Below are 23,311 nucleotides of genomic sequence, written 5' to 3' on the forward strand. Positions count from 1 at the left end.
ACCACGCCTCCCTTCTCGAACTCACTAGCGGGTTCCAGGGGCTTCCCAACTGGGTCTCTGTAACCCTTGCCCCAGTTCCTCTGCCCTGCCGACACACCCGCGTAAGTGCTCACTGGCGTGTGTACTACTCGTTCACCGCAGTTGCCGTTGCTGTACAACAGACGGCACTATTACACTACACTTGTATGAGGCTGGCTACTGGAGGCACGTGAGCTGGAAAGAGAATGGAGCCAAGAAGGGATCGCTTTGGGACGCCGAATAGATGAGGCAGGACGCTGAATCTAGCTTGTCCATGTTCCATTAAGTTCTCTTACGTTCAACAAGTGCGCGAATCTCCGCATAGAAAAGTAAAACCACGGCAACCCTATTCAGCTCTTATCTCGTAGATGTGGTACCTCTCTTGGTTATATTGGCACAAGATGGAGGAAAGTTGAAACAAATGACGAAATGTGCAGTGGACACCTACGGGCTATCTGCCCATGGATCGTGATGACGGTGATGGGATGTCTGACTGATAACAGGCGAATTGAGCCTCGACGGTGCTTGGATGGGAGATCACCGCCGTGCATGAGCACCGAGACAAGCTGGTGGTGGGGGGGGAGGGCAGCAGAGACTGGTGCAGAAAAACACATTTGTCATTCTGCAATTCCCGCCCCCACCCCCCACCCACCTTCACCAACTCGCGATTAGCAGCGTGGAGAAGTATGGTCCAATAACCCTCATTGCACGGCGCGAGGAGCTTCTCATCCAGCATTAGATTGACAAACTGCACATGGAGACACATCCCAGGTCGCGCGTTGCCCCAGGGGCCCAGACCCCAAAACTCTGCCTTTGTGGCACTGCCCGAGAATGGCAACACTGTGGTTGTAGCAACATCGCCAATGAAAGTGTTGTGTGCAATAACCTCATCTAACAAGGGTGTGATCACATAATCCACTTGCATTATGCACGTGTTAAACTGCTCATATAATAATAATGAGAAAGCACCCTAAAACATATCCAGAAACTGGCGTCACTAAATAATTTCCGCTTCTGGAAATGTAACGCCACTGGGACAAATTTAATTTTGGATGAAAACCGCGCACCACTGACGTCATATTGCGAATGGAGGAAAACAGTCGCCTTTCCATTCACATTTTGGACCCACGCGCTTAACCTTACACAATGCAAATTCAACCTCGATTAAGCTTGGAGAGCTGAATGAAGTTAAAAATAACTCAGAGACACCTCGTTAAAGACCCAACGCAGAAGATCCCTGTGTTTGATCGTCCATGAAGCGCATCGTCCACCCTAAATCGCATCCGCTGCACAACCCGTGGCAGATGCGGATACCTGATGCACAAATGTAATACTAAAAACTCTCCAGTAGCAGTGTGCGACTGTGGTCACCCAGAACAGACCTTACAACGTATAACGACGCAATGCCCCATCCACAAATACGAAGGAGACATCACAGCGATGATATACTCCGCTGCTCCTGACGGGCAATCACCCGCCTTTGACCACCTAAATGTTAAATTGTAAGCTGTTGCTCTGCATCTACATCATCGGCCGTACGAGAGAAGAAGAAACATGTACACATGGCGTGCCAACCCATACGGTTCACCCCGTATTCTTGTACAGGGACATTTAGTTTCCAGGTCCATACGGCGATCAGCCGTTTCAAATACGGGCAAAAATGTTTTTGTCTATTTGTGTTGTTTCTAGATTTGAAGTTTTCCTGATTGCAAGGATCTTTCGGTAAAGTCACGTAGGTGAAAAAAATATATTTCATTTTTTTTATTTTTCACCTACGTGACTTTGCCAAAAGAACCAAAGACTATGTGTGTTGTGTTTCTCTCTTGTGATGAGACTTTGTAGCATGAACGTTGAGATTTATAAGTGGTATGGGGTGACCAATAAGGTCTGAACCGGTCTGTAATAAGGTCGGGCACTGATAAGGGCTTACCTTATTATTGACGTTTGTCGGTACGCACGACGTTCACAAAGTGGCGCACCGTACGTGTTTTTACCGGGGCTGCGTGCTCAAGAGGAAGAGTTGAACCGATCCTCAGGAACCCACAGACAAAGCTGCCATCCACCACCGCCACCCCAGGCATGGAGAGGCGCCTCGCCAACCAGGATGGGAGATCTGGTGGAACCCGAAACACGGGGCCGGTGGCTCGGACCAGCAGACATGGCCGCAAAGACAGGGGGGCTGCAGTCGCTCCGGGTGGCTGCCCGGATCCTGGCCGAAGCCAAGGGGGCCTTCTCAGCGGCAGCGGGGAGAACGCCTCCCATCGGCGTTGGGGATGACGAGGCCCCTCTCGGTCCCCCTCCACCGGAGCTCTCAGTCGTGCCACTGCATCGCCAATGCCGACAAACGAAGGCGGATCACAACCTGTGCCGGCTAGAAGACCTGCCAGGGGTGGCCTTCGCAAATGTAAAGGGGAAGGTGCTCTACTCCTACATGGTCCGGTTCCACCAACAGGACACCCTGAGGAGCCACAAGGACCATGCCTGGAGGAAAGCCCTGCCCTGCGTCTCTCCGGAGAGGCCTCGCTGGAGGCAACTCTTCTCCAGCCCGACGTACAACCGCATCGGCGACCTCAGCTGGAGCATCGCCCACGGCACCGTCACCACCAATGTCTCCCTGGCGCGCTTCACCGACATGTCCCCAGAGTGTCGGTTCTGCGGTAAAGTGGAGACAGTGGCGCACCAATACGTGGAGTGCAAGAGCCTGGACTCGCTGTTCAAGGTCCTGAGACACATCCTCCTAAGGTTCAGCCTCCACTTCTCCCCGACGGTCCTCATCTTTGGATACCCGAAGGGCGACGGACCCAAACATCTTCAGGGGCGGGTCAACGTGCCCTTCGGCTACACCAAGCTCGCCATATACAGGGCGAGGAAGGTAGCCCTGGAGGGGCAACGTCCAACCAGCAGCCTGGGCATCTTCCGCGCTCTGGTCGGAGCCAGGGTGTGGCTGGAGTTCCGCCATGCGCGGCTGACCCACGCCGTGCCGGCCTTCAAGGAGCGGTGGGCGCTGGAGGAGGCCGTGTGCTCGGTGGCAGATGACGGCGAGCTCTGCATGCAGATTTAAGCTACCCGTCGGAGGCCGTTTGACTATGGGGAGGGCTGCGTGCAGGTGCAGCACTTGTCGTAGTTATAAAAAAAGAGAGAGTGAGTGAGAGAGAGAGCCAAATGGAGTAGGAAGAGAGGGGGCAGAGAGAGAGGGGGGCAGAGAGGGGGTAGAGAGAGAGGAGAGGCAGAGAGGGGGGTAGAAAGAGAGGGAAGGGGTAAGGAGAGCAGAAAAAAAAGAAAAAAATATTTTGTTGGGTCTTTCATTTAAAAGGGGGGGGGGGGGAGGGCGAGGGTTTACACAAAGCAAAGCATAAAAAAATACAAAAAAACGAAATGATGAACGGAGCAAAGTGCTGACTACACCGAGCATCTTCTTGTTTCCTCTGATCGTAAAAAAAAAGAGGAAGAGTTTGTGGACTCGGGGTTGCTTATGATTCTCGAGGCGTCGCTGTCTCTTCTCACGGCCGGACGAACGACGGCAGCTCCAGGGGGAGTTTGCCCCACGCGCAAAACACCGAACAAGCGACGCCCTTACTCTCGTGGTTCTTTCGGTAAAGTCACGCAGGTAGAAACAAAATAAAATAAAATAGAACAAATCACGACGTTTCGATCGCAACACAAGCGCGATCTTCATCAGGTGGGACACCCATAGCAAGAAAAATGCTGAAGTAGGCGAGAGAGCTGCCGTGGCAAGAGGATGAACTCCGGCAACTCGCCCCCCCCCTTCACACATTCGTCGCTGGACCAGGATCAAACTCTAACGTATTTTGTGCACCCCTAGAAGTCCGTGCGACTGATGCGATGTGTAAACCGTGGTATTTTTGTGTTGTCGGCACGTGGGAGGGGAACGAGCGTGTGAAGGAGGCGAATTGTTTTGGACCACGTGTTGTTTTGCCATTCAGTTGCCACGCCAACGCGAATGACGATCAGTTTAACACGTAGCGGGCTTTCTCGACCAATATTATTCATAATAAAGGGTTTTGTGTTACATTGCGTACGTATAAATGCTTCGAAACCCTCCACCACCCGACACAGCCAATCAGTAAGCGATTTGTCACGGAAACAATAGTTACTACTTCAGTTACTACTTCAGCCCACCGGTGTGTTGGAGAGTAAATCCACAACATTTACAATCTGAGTAGTACGACGTTTCGCTGGGAATTACATCCAGAATATTATAGAAAATCGCCCGATGATGCTGGATGTAATTACCAGCGAAACGTGGTACTACTCAGATTGTAAATGTTGTGGATTTACTCTCCAACACACCGGTGGGCTGGAGTAGTAACCATTTGGCGTTTTGTTTCCGTGACTAATCCCTTACTGTTTGGCTGTGTCGGGCGGTGGAGGGTTACGACACATTTGTACTTACGCGATCTAACCCAAATACCTTTATTGCGAATTACTATTGTGTATTTGTTCAAAACTCAGGGAGGTCTTGATGCTCTTCAACAATTAGCTGGCACGACACGAGCAACCTTTAAATAAGGTCCCGGCGTGTTAAACTGTTGAAGTGCGTCCCCCATAGGGAAAAGACAATAGCCGATGATCAGTGCCGGATTATCCGAGTAGCAAAAGTAGCTACATATGCTACGGGCCCCGCACTTTTAAGGGCCCTGCGCTAAATGCTTTCAAGCTATCAATTCCGGTTCAGTGATTCTGCACTTGCTCTATCACTATAGTACTATACCGCCTTCAACTTTTATGAACGACTGGGCGTTTAAAGGTTAGCGATTTGTCGTATTATTTGGCTGTGTAGCAAATGAGAACACACAATTACTTAACTATGCAAGTTAATCATAAACGCTTGAATATTTACGTGTTTTTTTATTATTTAGGGCCCCCTTTATAACATATGCTACAGACTTACGCACTAGCTTAATCCGGCACTGGATCCCGGCATGTTAAGCTGTTGAAGTGCGTCCCCCATAGGGAAACTAGTGGATGGTGTGGCCACGACCACGCCGGGCGTTCGTCTCACCAGCGCTGATGCTCGATGCACCACATCGGCTACACGATTGAGGCCGAGTCGACCTGAGAGAGTCCAGAACCGATTGCTATCTCATTCCCCACGTATGGTATCCGTATCGCAGCGCGCTGAGCACTGCGCCACCGCTCTACCGCTGCTAGGATCACGAACACACACGCACGCCTCTTACACATCAATGAGTGGGCTCTCCCTCTCCGCGTGTCTCGCTCGCATCACGTGAGAGCGGGACGGTACTAAAGGGTGGATTTCACGAGGCAGGCGGCTCCTCCGCACGGACACGAGGCAACGACGCGGACCCAGTGAGTGAGTGCACGCGGACTCCGTGAGTACACACGTGTGCCTAGTAAGTACACGCAGACTGAGTGAGTACGTGGACTTAGTGAGTGAGTGCACGTGGACTCAGTGAGTGCAGTGAGTACGACTCAGTGAGTGCACGTGGACCTAGTAAGTACACGCGGACTGAGCGAGTACACGTGTACTCAGTGAGTGAGTACACGTGTACTCAGTGAGTGAGTGCACGTGGACTCAGTGAGTGCACGTGGACCCAGTAAGTACACGCGGACTGAGTGAGTACACGTGTACTCAGTGAGTGAGTGCACGTGGACTCAGTGAGTTCACGTGGACTTTGCGAGTGAGTCCACAGTGAAGTGCACGTGGACTCAGTGAGTACGACTCAGTAAGTACACGCGGACTGAGTGAGTACACGTGTACTCAGTGAGTGCACGTGGACTTTGTGAGTGAGCCCACAGTGAGTGCATGCGGACTCAGTAAGTACACGTGTGCCCAGTGAGTACACGCGGACTCAGTGAGTGCACGCGAACTCAGTGAGTGCAGAATCAGTGTCGAGTGATGCCTCATTGACCAACGCGGTGAAGTATGGTCATGACAGAACTCCTCGGAAGAAGTCATGACACTTTTTAATGGGTAATCAATGGGCATATATTACTGTAGTGTGCGATAGTTGAGTACAAATGAAAGTACATGTCTGCAGAGGCCGGCATCTGCTGTTTACGGACCTACACCGGCGGTGGAAATTCCACGTTCATATACCGGGGGCGGGTCAGCCCCCAGGGGCGTAGCGCTTTGTGGAAAGTCAGCGACAGTAGAATTCACGAGTCGTACTAATGTGAGCAACAGCCCCGCTATCCCCAATAGCGGTAAGGTGATTTGATCGCAATTACAAAGCGAAGTCACGCCTTGCCCATCGGGAATTCAATTAAATACGACGGGTGAGCATCGTGGTGAACGAAACAACTGCGAGCCGCGACGATAATTGCTTTGCAAAACGTGCTTCGGACTAACGCGTCAATTAGTGAACGCGCAAAGGCTGGCGCGCGCCGAAGTGAACTGGGTGAGCAGTTGCGGGACGTTTATTTAGGAACGACCTTCATTGGGCGAAGCGCACGCACACGATGTAACAAGGACTGTTTACGAGGTTACGGGACGCCGACGGAGTTGGGGGGGGTGTGTAATGCGTTTGCGTTGAACTTATTTTGCGCCGTACGTCGCCGCCCGTTGCTCGTCGCAGGTGCGCGACGATCGTCACGTTGCGGCAATTCGAATCGCGCCGTGACCGATCAAACCCCTACTCGCGAGCCGCCCACTGCGGCGGAACGATTGCCTTCGAGTCGGCGGCGCCACTCGATTCGAGCGGGGAATGCCCCGCATCGAAACGCTCATCGGAGGGGTGGCTGTTGGAGCTTTCGAGGCGGACCGCGTTGTGTCCGTCGGGTGCTGCTGCTGGCGGTGGTGGATGGCGGGGGCTGTGCGCGCGGCCTGTGACCCAGCACTGGGCGAGGCGAGGGTTGGCGGATCGCACGGATGTCGCGACAATTCGCTGCCCGTGGGGGGCACGCGGAGGAGCTTTGCGATGCGCTCGCTCGCCGGGAGAAGGGGGCACTGCGGACGCGTGCCTCGCCTGTTCCGTCTACGTCGGTGGTTGTCGAGGGTGTCGGGTTTTCTCCGGGTGCTCCGGTTTCTCTCCCCACGCGCGAATACGAATTAAGTGGCAGATACACACGCGAACGTATAAAGAGGCCCGCAGAGCTTGGGGAATTGTTGGCTGGCCGCGTGGCTCCTGTCTGTGGGGTCCTCCGCGCGCCCTGAGTCGTTCCTTCTCTTCGAGAGCGAGCGAATACTCTGCACGTTCCAAGTTCGGAATGATTATAGTCAGCAGTAGCAGTGGCGTTTTGTCCACTCGTGATGCAAGGTAAAGGCGCAGCCCTGAAATTGCTCGTTCACCGCTACTGCTGGCGGAATGGTCTCCACCCCAGTAACCTCTGGAGAGTGCGTGGTCTCTCCTCCACACAGGCCAGGCGTCTGTGGAAAGCGTGGGTGCACACACACACACGCTTTACCTCCCCGCGCACGACCTGTTTCCTGATCGACTGTGGCCGTACCCATTTAGATTTGCTGGTTGGACAGACGCCGTGCCGAGAGGTCGAATCGAACTGCCTTGCTTTGGGGTGGCGATCCCAGTGTGCTCGCCATTTCACCACGGCAGCTCTCGTTGCGTATGCCTGAATTGTATTGACGCGTGACCAAGTTTTAATGAATGCTGCATTCAGCTGCCTGTGGTTGTGTTCATTTTGTTAATCTCGATTACGAGCCAGCGCTTTGGCAGCGCTCGCTTTTGGCTTTGTCCGTCGCCTTCTCGTGCCAAGCGTCAGGAACACGGTCGCACCTCGGAAGTTGGTGGTGTCCCGTTAGCGAAGTTTCAGTTTTCAGTTTCATTTACTAGGTATAACCCTTTGAGCCATGCGGCTCTTGACTCGGGTGCAACCGCAACAAAACAAAAACATGAACAAGAAACATCTTCAAGTGACTACACGCAAAACAGAAAAATCCAGGAAAAAAACAGCAAAGTCTTCCAGAAAAAAACACCGAAGTGGCTCCCGGTGGCTACTGGGTCGTTTACAGACATGATCCGCAACGTTTGCTCCACACTTCGTCACGGATAGGAAGAGGTCCACTCTATCGTGAAAGTATGGGACGCTGCGGTGGTGAGATTTTAACTACTTCGCCTGGTATACAAGAGGTCGTGGGTTCCATCCCGACCCTGACGCCAATATATGTGGAGTTTGCATGTTCTCTCTCTCTCCCCGTGGTCGCGTGGATTTTTCTCCAGGTCTTCCGGTTTACCCCTGCAAATTATAAACATGCGTTTAAAATATTTTACTGCTATAACCTTGCACATTACAAGCCACTTCGTTGAAATGTCATTCGTGGCCAGCTCGCTTCTGAAAAAGAGCTATATAGCTCAGTGGACTTTACCCGGTAAAACAAATGTTTACGTTTAGTTTAAATGTGCAGCCCTGTAATTGCGTACTCATGCCCCTGTTGGCGGATGGACTTCCACTGGAGCGAACTCGATCAAGAGGGTATTTGGACTTTTCTTCCCACACTCTACCTTATCAAACGCGACATGCACATCAACTGTGAATGACCTCTCTGCAGCTAAACAACCACACGCATGTTACTGGGGTTGGCCAAACATCCCAATGCTTCAAATTACACTCAAAATTACTCATTCAGAATTACACGTTACAACATCGCCCCCCCCCCCATCCCCTTCCTCCTTACTGTGAAAACTTGGCAGGACCCTCCTGAAAATTAGTTTTGAGACACGGTGAGGCTTTCCTGGGCAAACAGGCGGAATAATAACACTGCTGGGTGGACATTGGCGGAGGATTTCAGAAACCAGCCCCCGTTTTGTCAACTTCGGCGCCCGTAAGGTGGGATCGAACCGGTAACGTCTGGATTACAAGCGCAGCAAGCGCTATTTAGCAGCTGCACCACGGGTTACGTTACTTCTACGCAGCCACTGATGCCTCTTGCCTCCAGCGCCGAGCTGGCGGTGGTGGCCCCGCATCAGCGGGATCGACATCGCGTGCACGGCGCTTCGTCTTGCGTCGAGCTGGGTCCCGTAGTTTGTACGGAGTGCTCTCGTCGATGACATTCTGCCATTTCACTCGCGTTCGGTTAACAAGCCTGACTGTGACCGATGAGATCCTGAAACCGTAGAAACCGGTCCAAATTGTGCTTGCTTGAAGTGTACGCTACCTGATCATACTCATCCTGAAAAAAATTCGAAATGGCCGAGCGACTAAATATCTTTTGGATTTACAATTTACAAGTTAAACATTGAAAATTATTTGCTGCTCAAACGAGCATGGCGACAGGTGCTCATATCCTGTTTACAGCCCTGAACTATTGGTGGAAATTCCAAATCCCTATGGTGGACGACCACTGTTGCGTTTCCCACAACATGGCACGTGTTTTATTATCCCCGGAGGGATGATGTGCTGTCAATTCTCAACCAAGATTGGAAGTCGCACACTTCCGAAATGTGAGCCGCTCACTGATATGGCAGAGCTGCTCTGAAAAATGGACAGTTTGGAGAAACGGAGACGTTATACCAGATGCAGGTTAAGTGAGCAGAAAATACAACACCTTTGCATATCCGTAACTCCACGTGAGCATTTTGTTTACACATCCAATCAGTCACATGGCTTATCAGCAGTATTAGTGTATTACAACTCTGGGCCGGTGTTTACATCAAGTGTCTCATCAGCAGAGTCAGTATTTATTAAACCAATGTTTGTAACGTGCCAGATTATAATCAGAATCTTTATTATAAAGCTGTTTTTCACAGATTTCCACTCATGTTATTTTATTATGCTCGTTTACCCAGGAGAGCCTCACTCAGTCTCAAGGCTCTTTTGCACGTGGGTCCTGCCACGTTGCACTTTGCGCAAGAGAGCAAAAGTTTGGTCGCCACATCTACGCCTCTATTTAAGGAGCGAAACAGGCGGACTTCTACACAAATCTGGCTGTCGCCTGATGAAGCTAGCTGTAATTACTGGCGAAACGTCGTACTCAGATTGTAAATGTTGTGGCTTTGCTCTCCAACACACCGGCGTGCTGTACTCGTGACGAATTGGCACACGTTCTGTTTACGTGACAACCCTTACGAGTTGACTGTATCGGGTTTTAACGACACATTTATATGTTTACGCGATCTAACCCAAAAAGACCTCTATTATGGTTCACAGGCCGTCTCGGCGAGACAACGATAATGTTGTGTTCCGTGTACCAGACAGGTCAGCAGGAGGGAGGTCTGAAATTATGGAACGAGAGGGCAATAAATAATTGTAACAAAACATTACCGACCGAGACATCGGAGTTGCTCATCACAGTTCCTGCGACCAAGGGGAAGGACAGACCCGAGGCCAGGTGGTGGTGAAGACACTCGTGAGGCGCAGACCTTGGAGGTCCATTGCTGCCTACGAAGAAGCTTCGGGATCTGGTGCATGGTTCCAAAGCGCTGGCAATGAGCGGGGTTATTTTTTTTTCGTGTAACCGTCGCTCATCAGGCGCGGATTCCTTTGTCGGGCATTCGTCCGCCGACTTGACGACACTCGTGCTGCTTTCCGCACGTGGCCGGTTTGTCATCTTCGCCCCAAAATTAGGTGCGGTGGCTTCAACGGCTTTGGTCATGGTGGCATCTTTATCTCGGCGTTTGATGCCATTGCGCGTGGGCTTACCGGTGCTGATGTTGCGTAGATTGTCCAGGCATACCTGCTTGCGGGGCCATTGGTTTGTTCAGACTTCTCTGGTGAACCCCTCCCCCTCTCAGGGGGCCCTGACCTCGACGGCGCGCAAACATCGGCGCGTGCGACTGACCGCACGTTGGGTTAACCAAACCTGGCCCCGTGCAAAGGGTTCTGCTGATAACCACACGCGTTGTGTACGCATGGTGGGGGACGGTAGTGCAGCGGCTAGCGCGCTGCGCGATATTCCACCCTGGCCACCCGGGTTCGATTTCCGCTCACGGTCGACACCCAGTGATGATTACGTGAATCGGTCCGGGGCCCTCCCCTAGGTCGACTTAGCCTCAAATAAGCACCTGGTGTGATGTGTAAACATCACCACTGCGTGGCCACCCACCCCCTCGCGTGCCGTGCCGGCCTTCATATGTGCTCGCTGCCAACACTTGCCCCAAGCGTCTGCACGGCCAGAAACGTTGCCTTGGTTTGCAGGCGGCCTTGCCACAGTGGCGAGCGAACTGCGCTAGAAAATGCCAAGTAATTCCTGGCCACGTATTACAGGGGAGAGTGGCGTCTCTCCGCTAGACCGGGCACCGTTGTAGGGTGGGGTGCGGATGGCCATGTGTGTTGGGGGGGGGGGATGGAGAACAGACGGTGCATTCCTGCCTGCCCGCGTGCATTCAAGTTCAGCAGCGCGGCCTTGACAGGCGAAGGGAGAGGGGTTTTTCTCCCAATATTGACTCTAGCCACGTGCACTGAGAGCGCGCCCTCGTGAAGCCAGCAAGTCGTGACCGCCTCCGCGCCCCGTGTCACCGAGACGCTCGCCAGCCACTCGCGTTCCCATCCTGTCCGGCGAGCCTCGGTCGCGTCTCGCGCGACTTCGATGAGCAACATCGCATTGCACGGCGCACTTGTATCAAATTGCAACTGATTACGGTGATGTCTGATTTAAAACCCCCAAAAAAGTTCACTCCTTTCGTGGCTCCGCCCATCCTGATCATCTCGATCATTGACGAGGGTGCGGCGTTTGATGGTAACCAGGTGACCAGGGCAGCATCGGGAAAGACAGCCTTGTGATATGTGCCGTCTGTTGGAATTGCGACCGTGGTAGTTTTGCTCTCCCTCGCACAGTTGATCCCTTCTCTACTAAAGAGGGAGAGAGAGAGAGAGATGACGAGATGTACAGCATGAGTCCAGTAAATCCTCGCTATGCGCGAGTTCTGGATTCGCGGGTTTCGCATATTCGGGAGTCGCTGAAATGTTAACCAATTCCCTATTCGCGACCCACCGGACTCCCGGACTCGCGAGTCTATCCACACTACCAAGGTGGTGCGCGCAGAGCTTTTTGTTGCATTTGAAAAAAAACTCTTTGCCAAGGAGAGGCACGCACCCCTCTGCTGCCCGCTTTTGTTCTCAGTCTGACACTAATCCCGCTATTGTGCATTTTCGACTGTGAGTTTCATTAAAAAACAACGCGGATGCAATCAGGGAAAGTGTTGCGGCGAGCGCTCCCCCCTAGGGCTAAAATGGGAACTGTTGCGGCGTTGTTATCAAACGCCCGCATTCCCGAAGAGCCAACTTCCTGAATTCCTCACCGACACCACCACCTCCGCCGTCGTCAAATCATGAAAGGTCATTACAAAAACCCTTCTTTATAACGTATTATTTTTTTGTAGTCATTATTATTAAACATTTACAAATCCCCCCGATGTTGACTTGTACCAGGAACGTAACCCCATTGTTCCCAGTGTTTACTGTACTAGCGTATAGCAAGACTTTGTGTTCCCTCCCAATAATGTTTCCCCAAGTTCGTATAGCTTTGCTTATTGCAAGAAACGTGTTAACAGTCATCAGTTACAACTGTGATAGTGAAACGTCTTGCTTGTTGCGCCTCCGTCGTTCATGCAGGGGGCACGTGTAGGTTTGCAAGCGTCCCCTGCATGAAAACGACGGAAAGTGCAGCGTTCATCACAGATAAAGTTGTGCGCTGATATAAGAGTATGCCTGCATTGCTGTTGGAATTCTATCACCGTGGAAACGGGCAATTCGTTTATTATTTTCACGATTATTTCATTATTTCTCACAATTATTTCACCTGCTGTATTTCAAGGCGATACAATTCTGCATACTGAACATTTAAATGACTCTCCCACACATGTCAGTGAACATTCACTACGTTGTACCAGATTAAAGATGAGGAAATGAATGAATTGCCCATCGGTGAATACTGTGCGTGTGACTGTGCGCCATGCCAGCCGAAAGAGGCATGAACAGCGCTTGGTCTACAGGCATTTCAATGCACTTTACCCTGACCTCAGTAATCTGGAGCCTCCGTGTCTCTGTTATTTCCCAACTCGAAGTAAGCCATAGGGCAGTGCTTAATCTGCGTTTTGCAGAACAAATCATGCAAATAACACGTTGCCTCGGCATGGGAACCGAACAGTTTCTCCAGAGAGCAACCACTGCTGCCTTTGTTTTTGCACAGTTGCTGAGCACAGACCCAAAGCAACAAGCTCAAGTTCACGTGTGAAACCGCTTGAGAACTGGAGAGACCCAGGTTGTCTCAGTTGCAAGAGTCATCAAAATGTCAAAAGCAAAAAAAATATATTTTTTTAAAGTAGCACAATGCAGCGAACCAAAATCAGAGAAAAAATAAAACTGCCTCGCATTCGAAAAAAAATTGCATACTCATAAAGCAATGTTAAATAATAATTCATGTTTATTTTACAGTATAAGTGGACTCGGGCTAATATTTTTTGGATAGTTGCAGTTAAGTTCGATTACGTTGGAATCGATCTGCAGACAGCGCTCTTCTCGATCCCGCAATCCCAAACAGGTGAAAGTCCGCATCAAACCGAACCCCCAGCAAGGCCATCTACTTAAGGACGAGATAATATTTACGTACTCTACTGCGCCAAGCTGCTGTGTGAGACCATTTTATATTCTATGCGACCCCAAATGATCCGTCGCTCTGCAATTCTGTGAACTGTGGAGCTTACGTACGCCATGATTTGTAAAGTCTCTCTTTTGTTCGTCCGTTGTTTCCCCATTCCCAGCAGTGCCCACACGCTTTGCGTTGGAATCAGAAAATGAAGTCAGACAAAGAGCAAGCCTTCCCTCCCCAGCTCAAGCCACCTCGGTGGGCCAATATCAAGGTGCGAGTTCAAACAAAGGGTTGCCACCCTGTGACCCGGACACTAGGGATCTGGCATCTGTGTTCTCGTGGCAGGAATTTATTTTTACTGACATCTGGAGGCATTCGCATTTCCGCACCTCCGATTAGCACGGTCGGCTACGTACGATGCAAAAGAAGTTCAACACACCGTACATATTAATGATGCCTCAGCAAGATGTTTTTATTACTTTGTTCCTTTTACTTTTGTGGCTTTCTTTTCGTCATTGTGGTGACACAGGTCGCTCTTGCAAATGAGAATCATCCTGGTCTCTTCAGGTCTCACCTTGTTCCACAAAATAACCTTGAAAATATGAAACGTTTGCTATCTTGACTTTTCACTCGTAAAAGAGACTGCCTCACTCCATTCTGTAATGCTCTGCACCAGCTTCCTGTTAACCCCAGCATCGTCCACTCCACAATCGTTTATCATAGCCCTCAAAATAAATAATGGCATCAGTCGCTGTCTTCATTATTTTCCTCCCACTGCCTCCACTCCAAAGTCACAATGTCTCGGTTCTCTCTACCTCTGTACCACAATCACTATCATCTCTATGTGGTAAACTTGTTCTGTCTCTCACACTGTCTATACTTTCCATCTTAATCTGCCACCCATTCTCACTCATTCTGTCTGTCTATCCCTTGCTACCGCGTCCTCTCTCACACAAAGACAAAGCCAAGGATGCCCCGTATAGCCTAACCAGACTGTTGGGGCAAGTGCTGTTAGCGAGCATCTATGAAGGCTGGCATGGTACACGAGGTGGTGTGTGACCAAAACCCCAGTGGCGAAGTTTACACATCGCACCAGGTACTCATTTGAGGCTGAGTCGACCCAGGGGAGGCCCAGGACCAGTCCTGATTATCATCACTGGTGTTAGCCACGAGCAGGAATCGAACCCGCGTCGCCGAGTTCGAAGCGCAGCGTGCTAACCCGCTACACCACCGCTCCCACAAAAAAACACACACACACTTGCCTCTCTCCATCATTAACCTCTGTCTCTGTCTCCCTCTCACCCCCCCCCCCCACGACTCCCCGCACCCTGCAGGTCTTCCTGCTCTGCCTGTCGCTGCTCTTCTTCTCCAAGGCGATGTCCGGCAGCTACATGAAGAGCTCCATCACCTCCATCGAGCGCCGCTTCGACCTGCCGAGCTCCGTGGCCGGGATCATCGACGGCGGCTTCGAGATGGGTGCCCACTGCCACTCTCCCCAAGTCCTACGCCGCGCCATTTATTCAAATATCCACGTTCCATCCCTCGGACAAAATGTAAACGTAGAACTGCACGTGAATAATCCAATTTCCTGAGATGGAACATCTCGTTTGCAAAGGTCTCCAGAGTGCCGATTGACACATACGTAGCAGACACGTAATGATTTGTAAAGGGACACATTTAAAATACTTCGGTTTACTCAGCCATGCGTGATGTCAGTTGGTTGGATGAGTTAATGCCGCACTTTTCAGAGCGGTTCTTATTCGAAACGGCAGCGGGTGTGTGCGAGTGTTGGAGGGTTTCTGTGTATCTGTGTGGGGGCAGTGGCGCAATGGTTAGCGCGCTGTGCTCCAAATCCAGCGACCCGAGTTCGATTCCCCGTTCACGGCCAACACCAGTGACGATTCTCTGAACCAGTCCTAGGCGTCCGCTAGGTCAGTTCAGCTTCAAATGAGTATTTGGTGCGGTGTGTAAACATCGCCACTGGAGAGACAAGGGGGCCGTCCATAAATGACGTCACCCACCTAAGGGGTGGGGGAGGGGTTAAACATTTGTGACGATGTGTGACCAGGGTGGGGGGGGGGTTGGGAAATGTGACGTCACATCAAAATGCGCAACTTTAAATAAATGTAGACAACACGTTCTACTTAATTAAATAGACGTTTCAATAAATGGTTTCTCCTACAACATCAGAGTGCAGCGCCACATTAAATACGCACTACAATGACAATAGTTTTAAAGCGATTTGAAGCATGTTTTATTTTCAAAATCGAAATATGGTTTTGGGGAGGGGGGGAGCAGAGCTTTGTGACGTCATTTATGAGGGGGGGTCTGACTTTTTGTGACGCCGTGTGACGAGAGGGGGGGGGTCAAAAATCATCCAAAATCGCGTGACGTCATTTATGGACGGCCCCAAATGTGGCCGGGCGTGGTGCTGGCCATCCATCCCTTCGGATGCCGTGCCAGCCTACATAGGTACTCGCTCACAGCACTTGCCCCAACAGTTTGTGAAGGCTACACGGGGGGGTTCTTCGTGTGCGAGTGTGTCTGTGTGAGCGCGTGTCAGTGAACGTGGGCTGCAGGACGAACAGCTTTCAAACAGGCAGTTCTGCGTTTACATTTTGCCCAACCGGCGACCACCGTGCATAACAGGTGCTATAGGCTGCTGCGGGGCTACGTTATGCAACAAAATACGTTGTTTAACTGTACTCTGGTCATAACTTGCCCGCAGTCACCCCCCTATGGTGAGATAGAGTCAACAACAACCGCCGTTCGCCACTAAGTGGCGGTGACGTCAACCAAGGCGCTTGTGCCAGGCTATGTGCACGTTAAGAAGAAGAGTCCACTAACCCCATGACCCGCACTCATTGAAGCAGTGGTTTAACGAAAGGGGCTGCGCTCGTACACGTGCAGCGCGAATAATCGCGCCGAGTGTGGAATAACGATACGCGTCATTCCCCGCTCGTAATTAAACGTTGTGAGGTGACGCATGTTTGGGCGAAGCGCACAGCCAGGTGCTGGTGGAGTTGGATAGCTTCGGCGACTAAATCCATCTCCAGTCTCCACCGCCGCTCGCCTTCCTTGTCCACAGCTGCTGTATGCAGAGGCCCTTTGGACGGTTCACCCAGCAAAATACATATTTTTATATTTTCGCGGTTTTCCGGTAAACACGTGCCAATCAGTGCGTTCGTGGCTAAACTGCGCACTGGAATCGATTATCGGCTCCTGCCTTTTCGGAACCGGCAAGCGATATGGAGAGCACGTGCTCATACACGATGTGGGTTTTAGTATCGATACCAGGTGAGCCGTCGCGAGAGGAGTGGTGACATTCCGTGCCGTAGATCACGGAGTCATCAATGTTTATATCGACTTCAAAGCCCGATTCAGAACAGGAGCTCATTCATCCATGGGCTTCCTGAACCCTCACCTTCCAGGCAGCATTCCAGTTGTGGCCTTTTGCTAACAATGGGGACTTTTGATCCCCACTGTATTTGCTTCCGTTCAGCCTTGCTATTTGTTATGACAACCCCAAGTAGGCCAAAATTGTTCTTTGGCTTCGTGCTGCATCACGTGTACTCATGCCGTGTTCTCAACACCATAAAATAATCTAACCCGCGGCCATGCTGAGCCATGCCTTGAACTTCCCGAACACAGCACATTTCTTGTCCAAACAAAAGCCTCAAAGGCCACTTATCTCCGCAAGCTCGTTTCTTCCAACTTCCATCATCTAACACCCCCCACCCCCACCTCCTCTAAAGCAATCGTATATTTCGTATGAGTTTCAACACATCCCCATTGCCCCCACCCGACATTATCATGATTGGGTCCACGGGCAACTTTGGGTGAAAGTGACGGTTTGACACATTTTCTGCAGACCGGACCCAGACATTTTTCCCAGTGAGCCATGCGTCTACCAAAACTATGCCGTATCCTGTAATTAAATTCGGCACAGAACCACCATATTATAATTAAATCAATGCCACCTCGAACACAGATGCTAATTCCTGAACCCCGGACAGATGAACATCCAAAACCCAAAATGGATGGCAACCCGAGTGAAATGTGCAGCTTTCTTAAGAAAGGGACTCACACAAGCCTGCTTAAAGTGTGCTCTGTGGCAAAGTTAAATGTTAATTTACATACAAACTCAAATGATGTCCAACCTCAGACTTACCATTTGACATTGACACGATGAACCAATCAGGAACTGCAGTGGAGAATGCTGTGACCACGGCAGGATATCGAGATCCCTGTGCGTGCGGATTTGATCTCTGATCGTTATGCATAGCAACGCGGTCATCTCGGTATTCGCTATTGCCATCTTAGTCTAGAATGAGTGATTGGCGCAGTTGTGTGGGCAAACATCAGCACTGGGAAGACAAAGATGTCCAGTTTTTAATGGATGCTGCATAGGTGCTTCCTAACAGGACGAACCCACCAGTCTAAAACAACAATAATACAGCTAAACCGGGGAACACCTCTCTCTCTCACTGCTGTTGCCACCAGGCAATCTGCTGGTGATCACAGCTGTGAGCTACTTTGGGGCGCGCTTTCATCGTCCTCGCATCATCGCAGCCGGAGCGACCCTCATGGGGCTGGGCACCCTGCTCATAGCCCTGCCGCACTTCCTCATGGGCAGGTGAGCTCCTCCTTACACCCGTACACAACTAGTGAAGAGTGATGTTGTAATTGAGCCATGATTGGTCTGGTAACCATAATGAGTATCTGCTCACTTAGAGAGGTATACTGACCAGTGGCAGTGGAACCTTCACCCCAGCCCGCACCTCTCGTCGGTTTAGCCCAGACACTGCGTCCTAAAAGCAGGGAGATACAAATCCTATTGACAGCGGCACCGTTAGAGATGGAACGGCGAGTGTCCCAGTGTCTTTGTGTCTCTCTCTCCACTGCCCCAACCCACTCACTTCTTCCCCTTTGCCCGTCCACCGCTGCTGTTGTAAAAGGTAAAGGTGTGGACCTGCAATAGCGTGCTGTTGTATATATAGGCCTTTTTCCAAAAATTTATATTAAAAAGAATTCTGCCAATATTTTTTCAAATAATAATAATCGATGAAAATGAATAAAACAAACACCCTCAAACCCGCTACCTCCCACAAGCACCAAGCATCTGGAGGTCGTAAAAGGCCATTAAATAATAAACTCCGGGGCAAAGGAAGGTTAACGACGATCTGCAAAATCTCCAGATTGTCAAAGGACCGCATGCCATGCCCTCCACGGACGTTTTGGACAGTTCACAAACAAATCTCCAGAGCCGTAAAACACAGGTACATAGCAGAGACAAACGGACATTACAACTGGCGTTTTCTTTAAAGTAAAAGCTTGAAACTCAGCAAAAAGAACAAATCTTATTGTATCTTTCTATCTACGTGACTTTACCAAGAGAATCAAGGAATATGAATTCCAGCAGTCAAGAAAGCTTAAGTGGAACCTTAATTATATCTCCGACCTCAGGATATCAAAATATAACTCGAGAATAAAATGCACGGATCCCTGGATACAGACAGGGGGTAAAAGTTAATATAACCCTTGAAATACCGGAGGTAACATCTAATGACATTACAAATCTTGGTTAAACATAAACCAAATAATAACCACGAGATATTTGACCGGGGGTAACTCATAAGAGATACAAAAAAATAGGTCAAACACAAAAGACTAGATAATGTGTATTCCATGAAATCTGAGCCTCCCTGGCCACCTTTGTCTTCCAACAATTTGACACAAACACACGGTAGCCATAAAATACGTATGAAGGCTGTCTGGCCTCGAGATAACGAACACTATGAAGGGGGGGGGGGGAATGCAAACAAAAACATAGCCAGTCAAAGGTCAAAAGGGGGGGGGGGGGCAGCCAGGCTGCTGTGGCCACGGGAGGAGAACAGACAGAGGGCATCTTGTTTTTTTTATTCGCAAGAGACGTGCAAAGAGGGGAGATAATTTCACATTTAAGCACGGACACAGATCATGCAATTCAGTCTTGCAAAGGGGCAGGCTCCGGGGCATGGCCTCGAGATCAACCATGGGTGTCGTGTCTCACAGAGAGAAGGGACGATGTGCTGTTAAGAGCTGAGTTCGGCATGAACCGACAGAGTATCGCTGAAAGTCTTCTTCTACATTTATCCTGAAGTTTTGAGTCGCTTGCGGAATCGAGGATTGCGATAAGTTGTATTGTACTAAGCCATCAGAGTTGTGTGAGAGGTGTGCTAATACAGTTTACAAGTTTTGAGAGTGAGTGATCCAGCCAGCGACGAGCAGTTCACAGCAAGAGCCCTCTTGGAAGAAGGGCGGAGAGCACGAAAGTTGAGCAACGACAAGGCGAAACCCTGAAGGAAGGGTGGGAGAGGCAACACACTGAATGCCAGTGCAAAACTGGCAGCTGCCCGCCAAAGGAGAGCACGGAGCAGTGGAAAGAACCTGAGCCAGCGTAGCCCTGAAGTAAGGGCGGGAGAGGCACCAGCGGGTGCCCGTGTGAAGCTGGCAGCTGCACGATAAAGGAGAGAGCACAGAGAGAGCACGGACAGAGCAAGGAGAGAGCACGGAGCAGTGGAAACAGCCTGACCAGCCGCCCGTGAGGAAGAGGAGAGCGCCGGCGAGAGCGCCGTGGGTTCGACCCACACTCACACCGACCGGCACCAGCTGGGAACCAAGACGAGAGTGAGGAACGGCGACCAGCGGACGAGCTGCGAGCGCTATCTGACGACGGAATCATCGCGCACCGCCGACGGCGAGCATCGCGCCAACTCAACCAGCAGTGGAGAGAGCTGTAACACCAAGAGGAAGAGTGTTGGCGCAGGGACACACACACGCCATCCCAGCGGCCCTGCTGGGAGGTATTTTCAGCACAATGAACGCTGTACCGCGTAAGCCGCCAAGTCAACAAGTGGCAAAGAAGACACGCACACAACACGCGGCAAAGAAGACACGCACACAACACGCATATCGGGACTGATAACATTGTTCCAAAAAGTTATCTTTGTGTTTTAAGAAGTGTTGCCATTCCAAGGTGGTGCGTTAAATATCAGCTGATTGTGAAAAGCATTGCTGCCCGTCAAGTTACATGAATACGATTGTTTAGAAGTATTTTACTCATTCGTTTTCGTTAATTGCATCTTACCAATGAATTAATTGATAACTACTCTTGCTTTAGGCACATGTTCCTTTATTGCTGTTTGTATGAATATTGTCACATTAATTTTGAAGGACTTTTTCCTATCGCCGTGTATGCTCGCTTTTACGCTGAGGAATAAACCGATTGTTCTGTTACCCAGTTTATCAAACGTAATCATTGAGGGTTAAATGTACAGATCAATGTGGAGAACATCTCCAGAAGTACTGTGTTGACAATTCCAAGCATAATAATTCGCATATTAGAATGTTATGTTTTTGTTTAGAGATTAAAGTTGCTTAACACAGAAGTGTCTGAGTGGTGCCTTCCTAAGTTCATGCATAATAATCTTAATTATGAGAACTGTATCCTTCGGTGAGATTTTAATTTGGAGACCTGACATAAAAAACACTAAGACATAATTCTAAAATGTTAAAGTGAGAATGATTGTATTATCCCGATTAATAATACAACCCAAGACAACGAAGCCGAGTATAATTATCTAAAATACATACATTAGCATAATCATGTACCTTTACATAACCTAATATAATTGTACCTCCTCAATTAGCATAATTTATGTGCATAATTGCATACATTAGCAACATTTCAGATTTTCCCATTTTTATTTAATGTTTTATTATTATTAATTTTTCAAGACCCGACATATACAACAATGCCCAAGCGACTGCTGGCAGGGAGGGGCCTCCACTCTGGCGAATTCGAAAGGGTGTTTGATTTCCCCTTCCACGTTGACCGTATGCTTTGGAAAGAGGTGGGCAGGGCCCACACTGTGCTCACACATCCACCCTACTGGCTGGACAGAAGCAGCGGTGAAGCGAGATGGAGGATTTGAGAACAGGTACCCGTACTCAGAGCGTGTGTCCCTGCGCGCAGGTACTCGTACGAGAGCATCGCCCTGGGGAGCGCGAACGCGACTGCGGAGAGGCCCGTGTGTGCGACGCACGAGGTCCAGTGGGGCGCCTCCGGCGAGCTGTCCCAGCGTCCCCCGCTCGACACCCAGGGGCCGCAGTCGCCACGGCCGGCAGATGAAAGTAAGGGGTCAAGGTCACGATGATGCAACAGGCACAAGCAACGGGGCGTTAGAGATGCGTGCAGCAGCGTCTGAGTTCTGCGCGAGTTTAAACTCTGCGTGAAAATGTGTGAGAATGTGAGTGAGAATGAGCTGTGTGTGTGAGCTGCGTGAGTGTGTGTGAGTGAGACGTGTGTGAGGGTGAGACGTGATTATAATACTTGTGTGTTGTAAGGGCCCATTGCTCGAAACGTCAACTATTCTGGATTTTAATTTAGAGGCCACCCTCAGCAAATGTAGTTCAGCAGCTTCATAGCTTCATGGCCGTGACGAGAGGGACTTCTGCGTTGTATTCCATGGAATCTACGCTGTTCCCTGTCCTGCCTCTCAAGGTTGGAAGAGTCGGGGTTAGAGGTGCAGTGGTTGTTTTTTATGGTTATTATGCTTGCTGTTGTGGTATTTGTTAGTGGGTGGTATTTTTGTGGTTGCGGCCAATTGATTATCCAGTAGTGATTTGCTACTGTGGTGTAACAGTGTCGCTTATTTTGTGTTTTGGTGGTTGTGAGCATTTTCCCGGCCGTAGGCTTTCAGTTACCGTAACGGCCTAGTGCGTGCTCCGTCCACTGCTGCCCTGAGGGAGAGCAGCGCTCTCTCCACTGCTGCCCTGAGGCAAAGCCATGCTCTCTCCACTGCTGCCCTGAGGCAAAGCCGTGCTCTCTCCACTGCTGCCCTGAGGCAAAGCTATGCTCTGTACACTGCTGCCCTGAGGGAGAGCTGTGCTCTCTCCACTGCTGCCCTGAGGGAGAGCTGTGCTCTCTCCACTGCTGCCCTGAGGGAGAGCTGTGCTCTCTCCACTGCTGCCCTGAGGCAAAGTTGTGCTCTCTCCACTGCTGCCCTGAGGCAAAGCCGCGCTCTCTCCGCTGCTGGCCTGAGGGAGAGCTGTGCTCTCTCCACTGCTGCCCTGAGGGAGAGCTGTGCTCTCTCCACTGCTGCCCGGAGGCAGAACCGCGCTCTCTCCGCTGCTGGCCTGAGGGAGAGCCGCGCTCTCTCCACTGCTGCCCTGAGGCAAAGTTGTGCTCCGTCCACTGCTGCCCTGAGAGAGAGAGTCGCGCTGTCTCCACTGCGGCTGCCCCGAGATGTCGCGGGCGCTGCCCCAGAGCAAGGAGGCGCTGCCGCGGTCGTTTAACAAGCGGCTCAAGGACGACGTGAGCTCCATCCTGGACAACTTCACGGAGCTCGTCAAGACGGCCAAGGGTCGTGAATGAAGAGTCCCCTGTATGGGCTTCAGTGGGGCCGTCTGGTCGGGCAGCAGAGACACAAGAGGCCAAGAAACGGCATTCCAGTAGTGGGCTGAGCTCAAGGAGGGCTAGCTCGAGCACCATCCTGCCGAGGGGGAAAGCGGTACAGCTAAGCCCACAGCAGCCAAGAATCTGCTGTCCCTGTCTGGGGGGGGGGGCGCTGTTCAACCCTAGCACATGGGCGAGAAGCCGTGCATGTGTGACGAGTGCGGCAAGACGTTTTCTCGCGCTCGGCCTACAAGTATATATATTTTTTATTTTCCGCTTGTGTGTTAATCTGTGTGTACCCCGGATATTTTAAAGATGGCAATTATCCTGCTTTGTTTCCTACTGCTGTCCCTCCCGGCCATATCTAGTGCCACACTCAACTCTACGAA

The 23,311-nt window shown here is 50.7% G+C and overlaps 1 protein-coding gene across 8 annotated transcripts in view; it reads left to right on the top strand.

Annotated features, from left to right (window-relative positions):
• Positions 1-4,985: 4,985 nt before the first annotated feature.
• LOC116939613 (solute carrier organic anion transporter family member 1C1-like) overlaps positions 4,986-23,311 on the top strand; it is a 33,019-nt gene continuing 14,693 nt past the window's right edge. The window contains exons 1-5 of one of the 8 annotated variants that reach the window (XM_032948230.2): positions 4,986-5,393; positions 13,656-13,754; positions 14,818-14,959; positions 17,987-18,119; positions 21,501-21,658. In XM_032948230.2, coding sequence (XP_032804121.1) covers positions 13,689-13,754; positions 14,818-14,959; positions 17,987-18,119; positions 21,501-21,658 — 499 coding nt within the window. In that variant the 5' untranslated portion in view covers positions 4,986-5,393; positions 13,656-13,688. Of the gene's footprint in view, positions 5,394-11,265; positions 12,232-13,655; positions 13,755-14,817; positions 14,960-17,986; positions 18,120-21,500; positions 21,659-23,311 lie in introns of those variants that run through there. The other 7 variants (XM_032948227.2, XM_032948229.2, XM_032948231.2 and 4 more) reach the window with 7 other exon arrangements.

This window comes from Petromyzon marinus, chromosome 6, assembly GCF_048934315.1.
Source record: "Petromyzon marinus isolate PM22_M1 ecotype Great Lakes invasive population chromosome 6, UKy_Petmar_22M1.pri1.0, whole genome shotgun sequence".
NCBI lineage: Eukaryota > Metazoa > Chordata > Hyperoartia > Petromyzontiformes > Petromyzontidae > Petromyzon > Petromyzon marinus.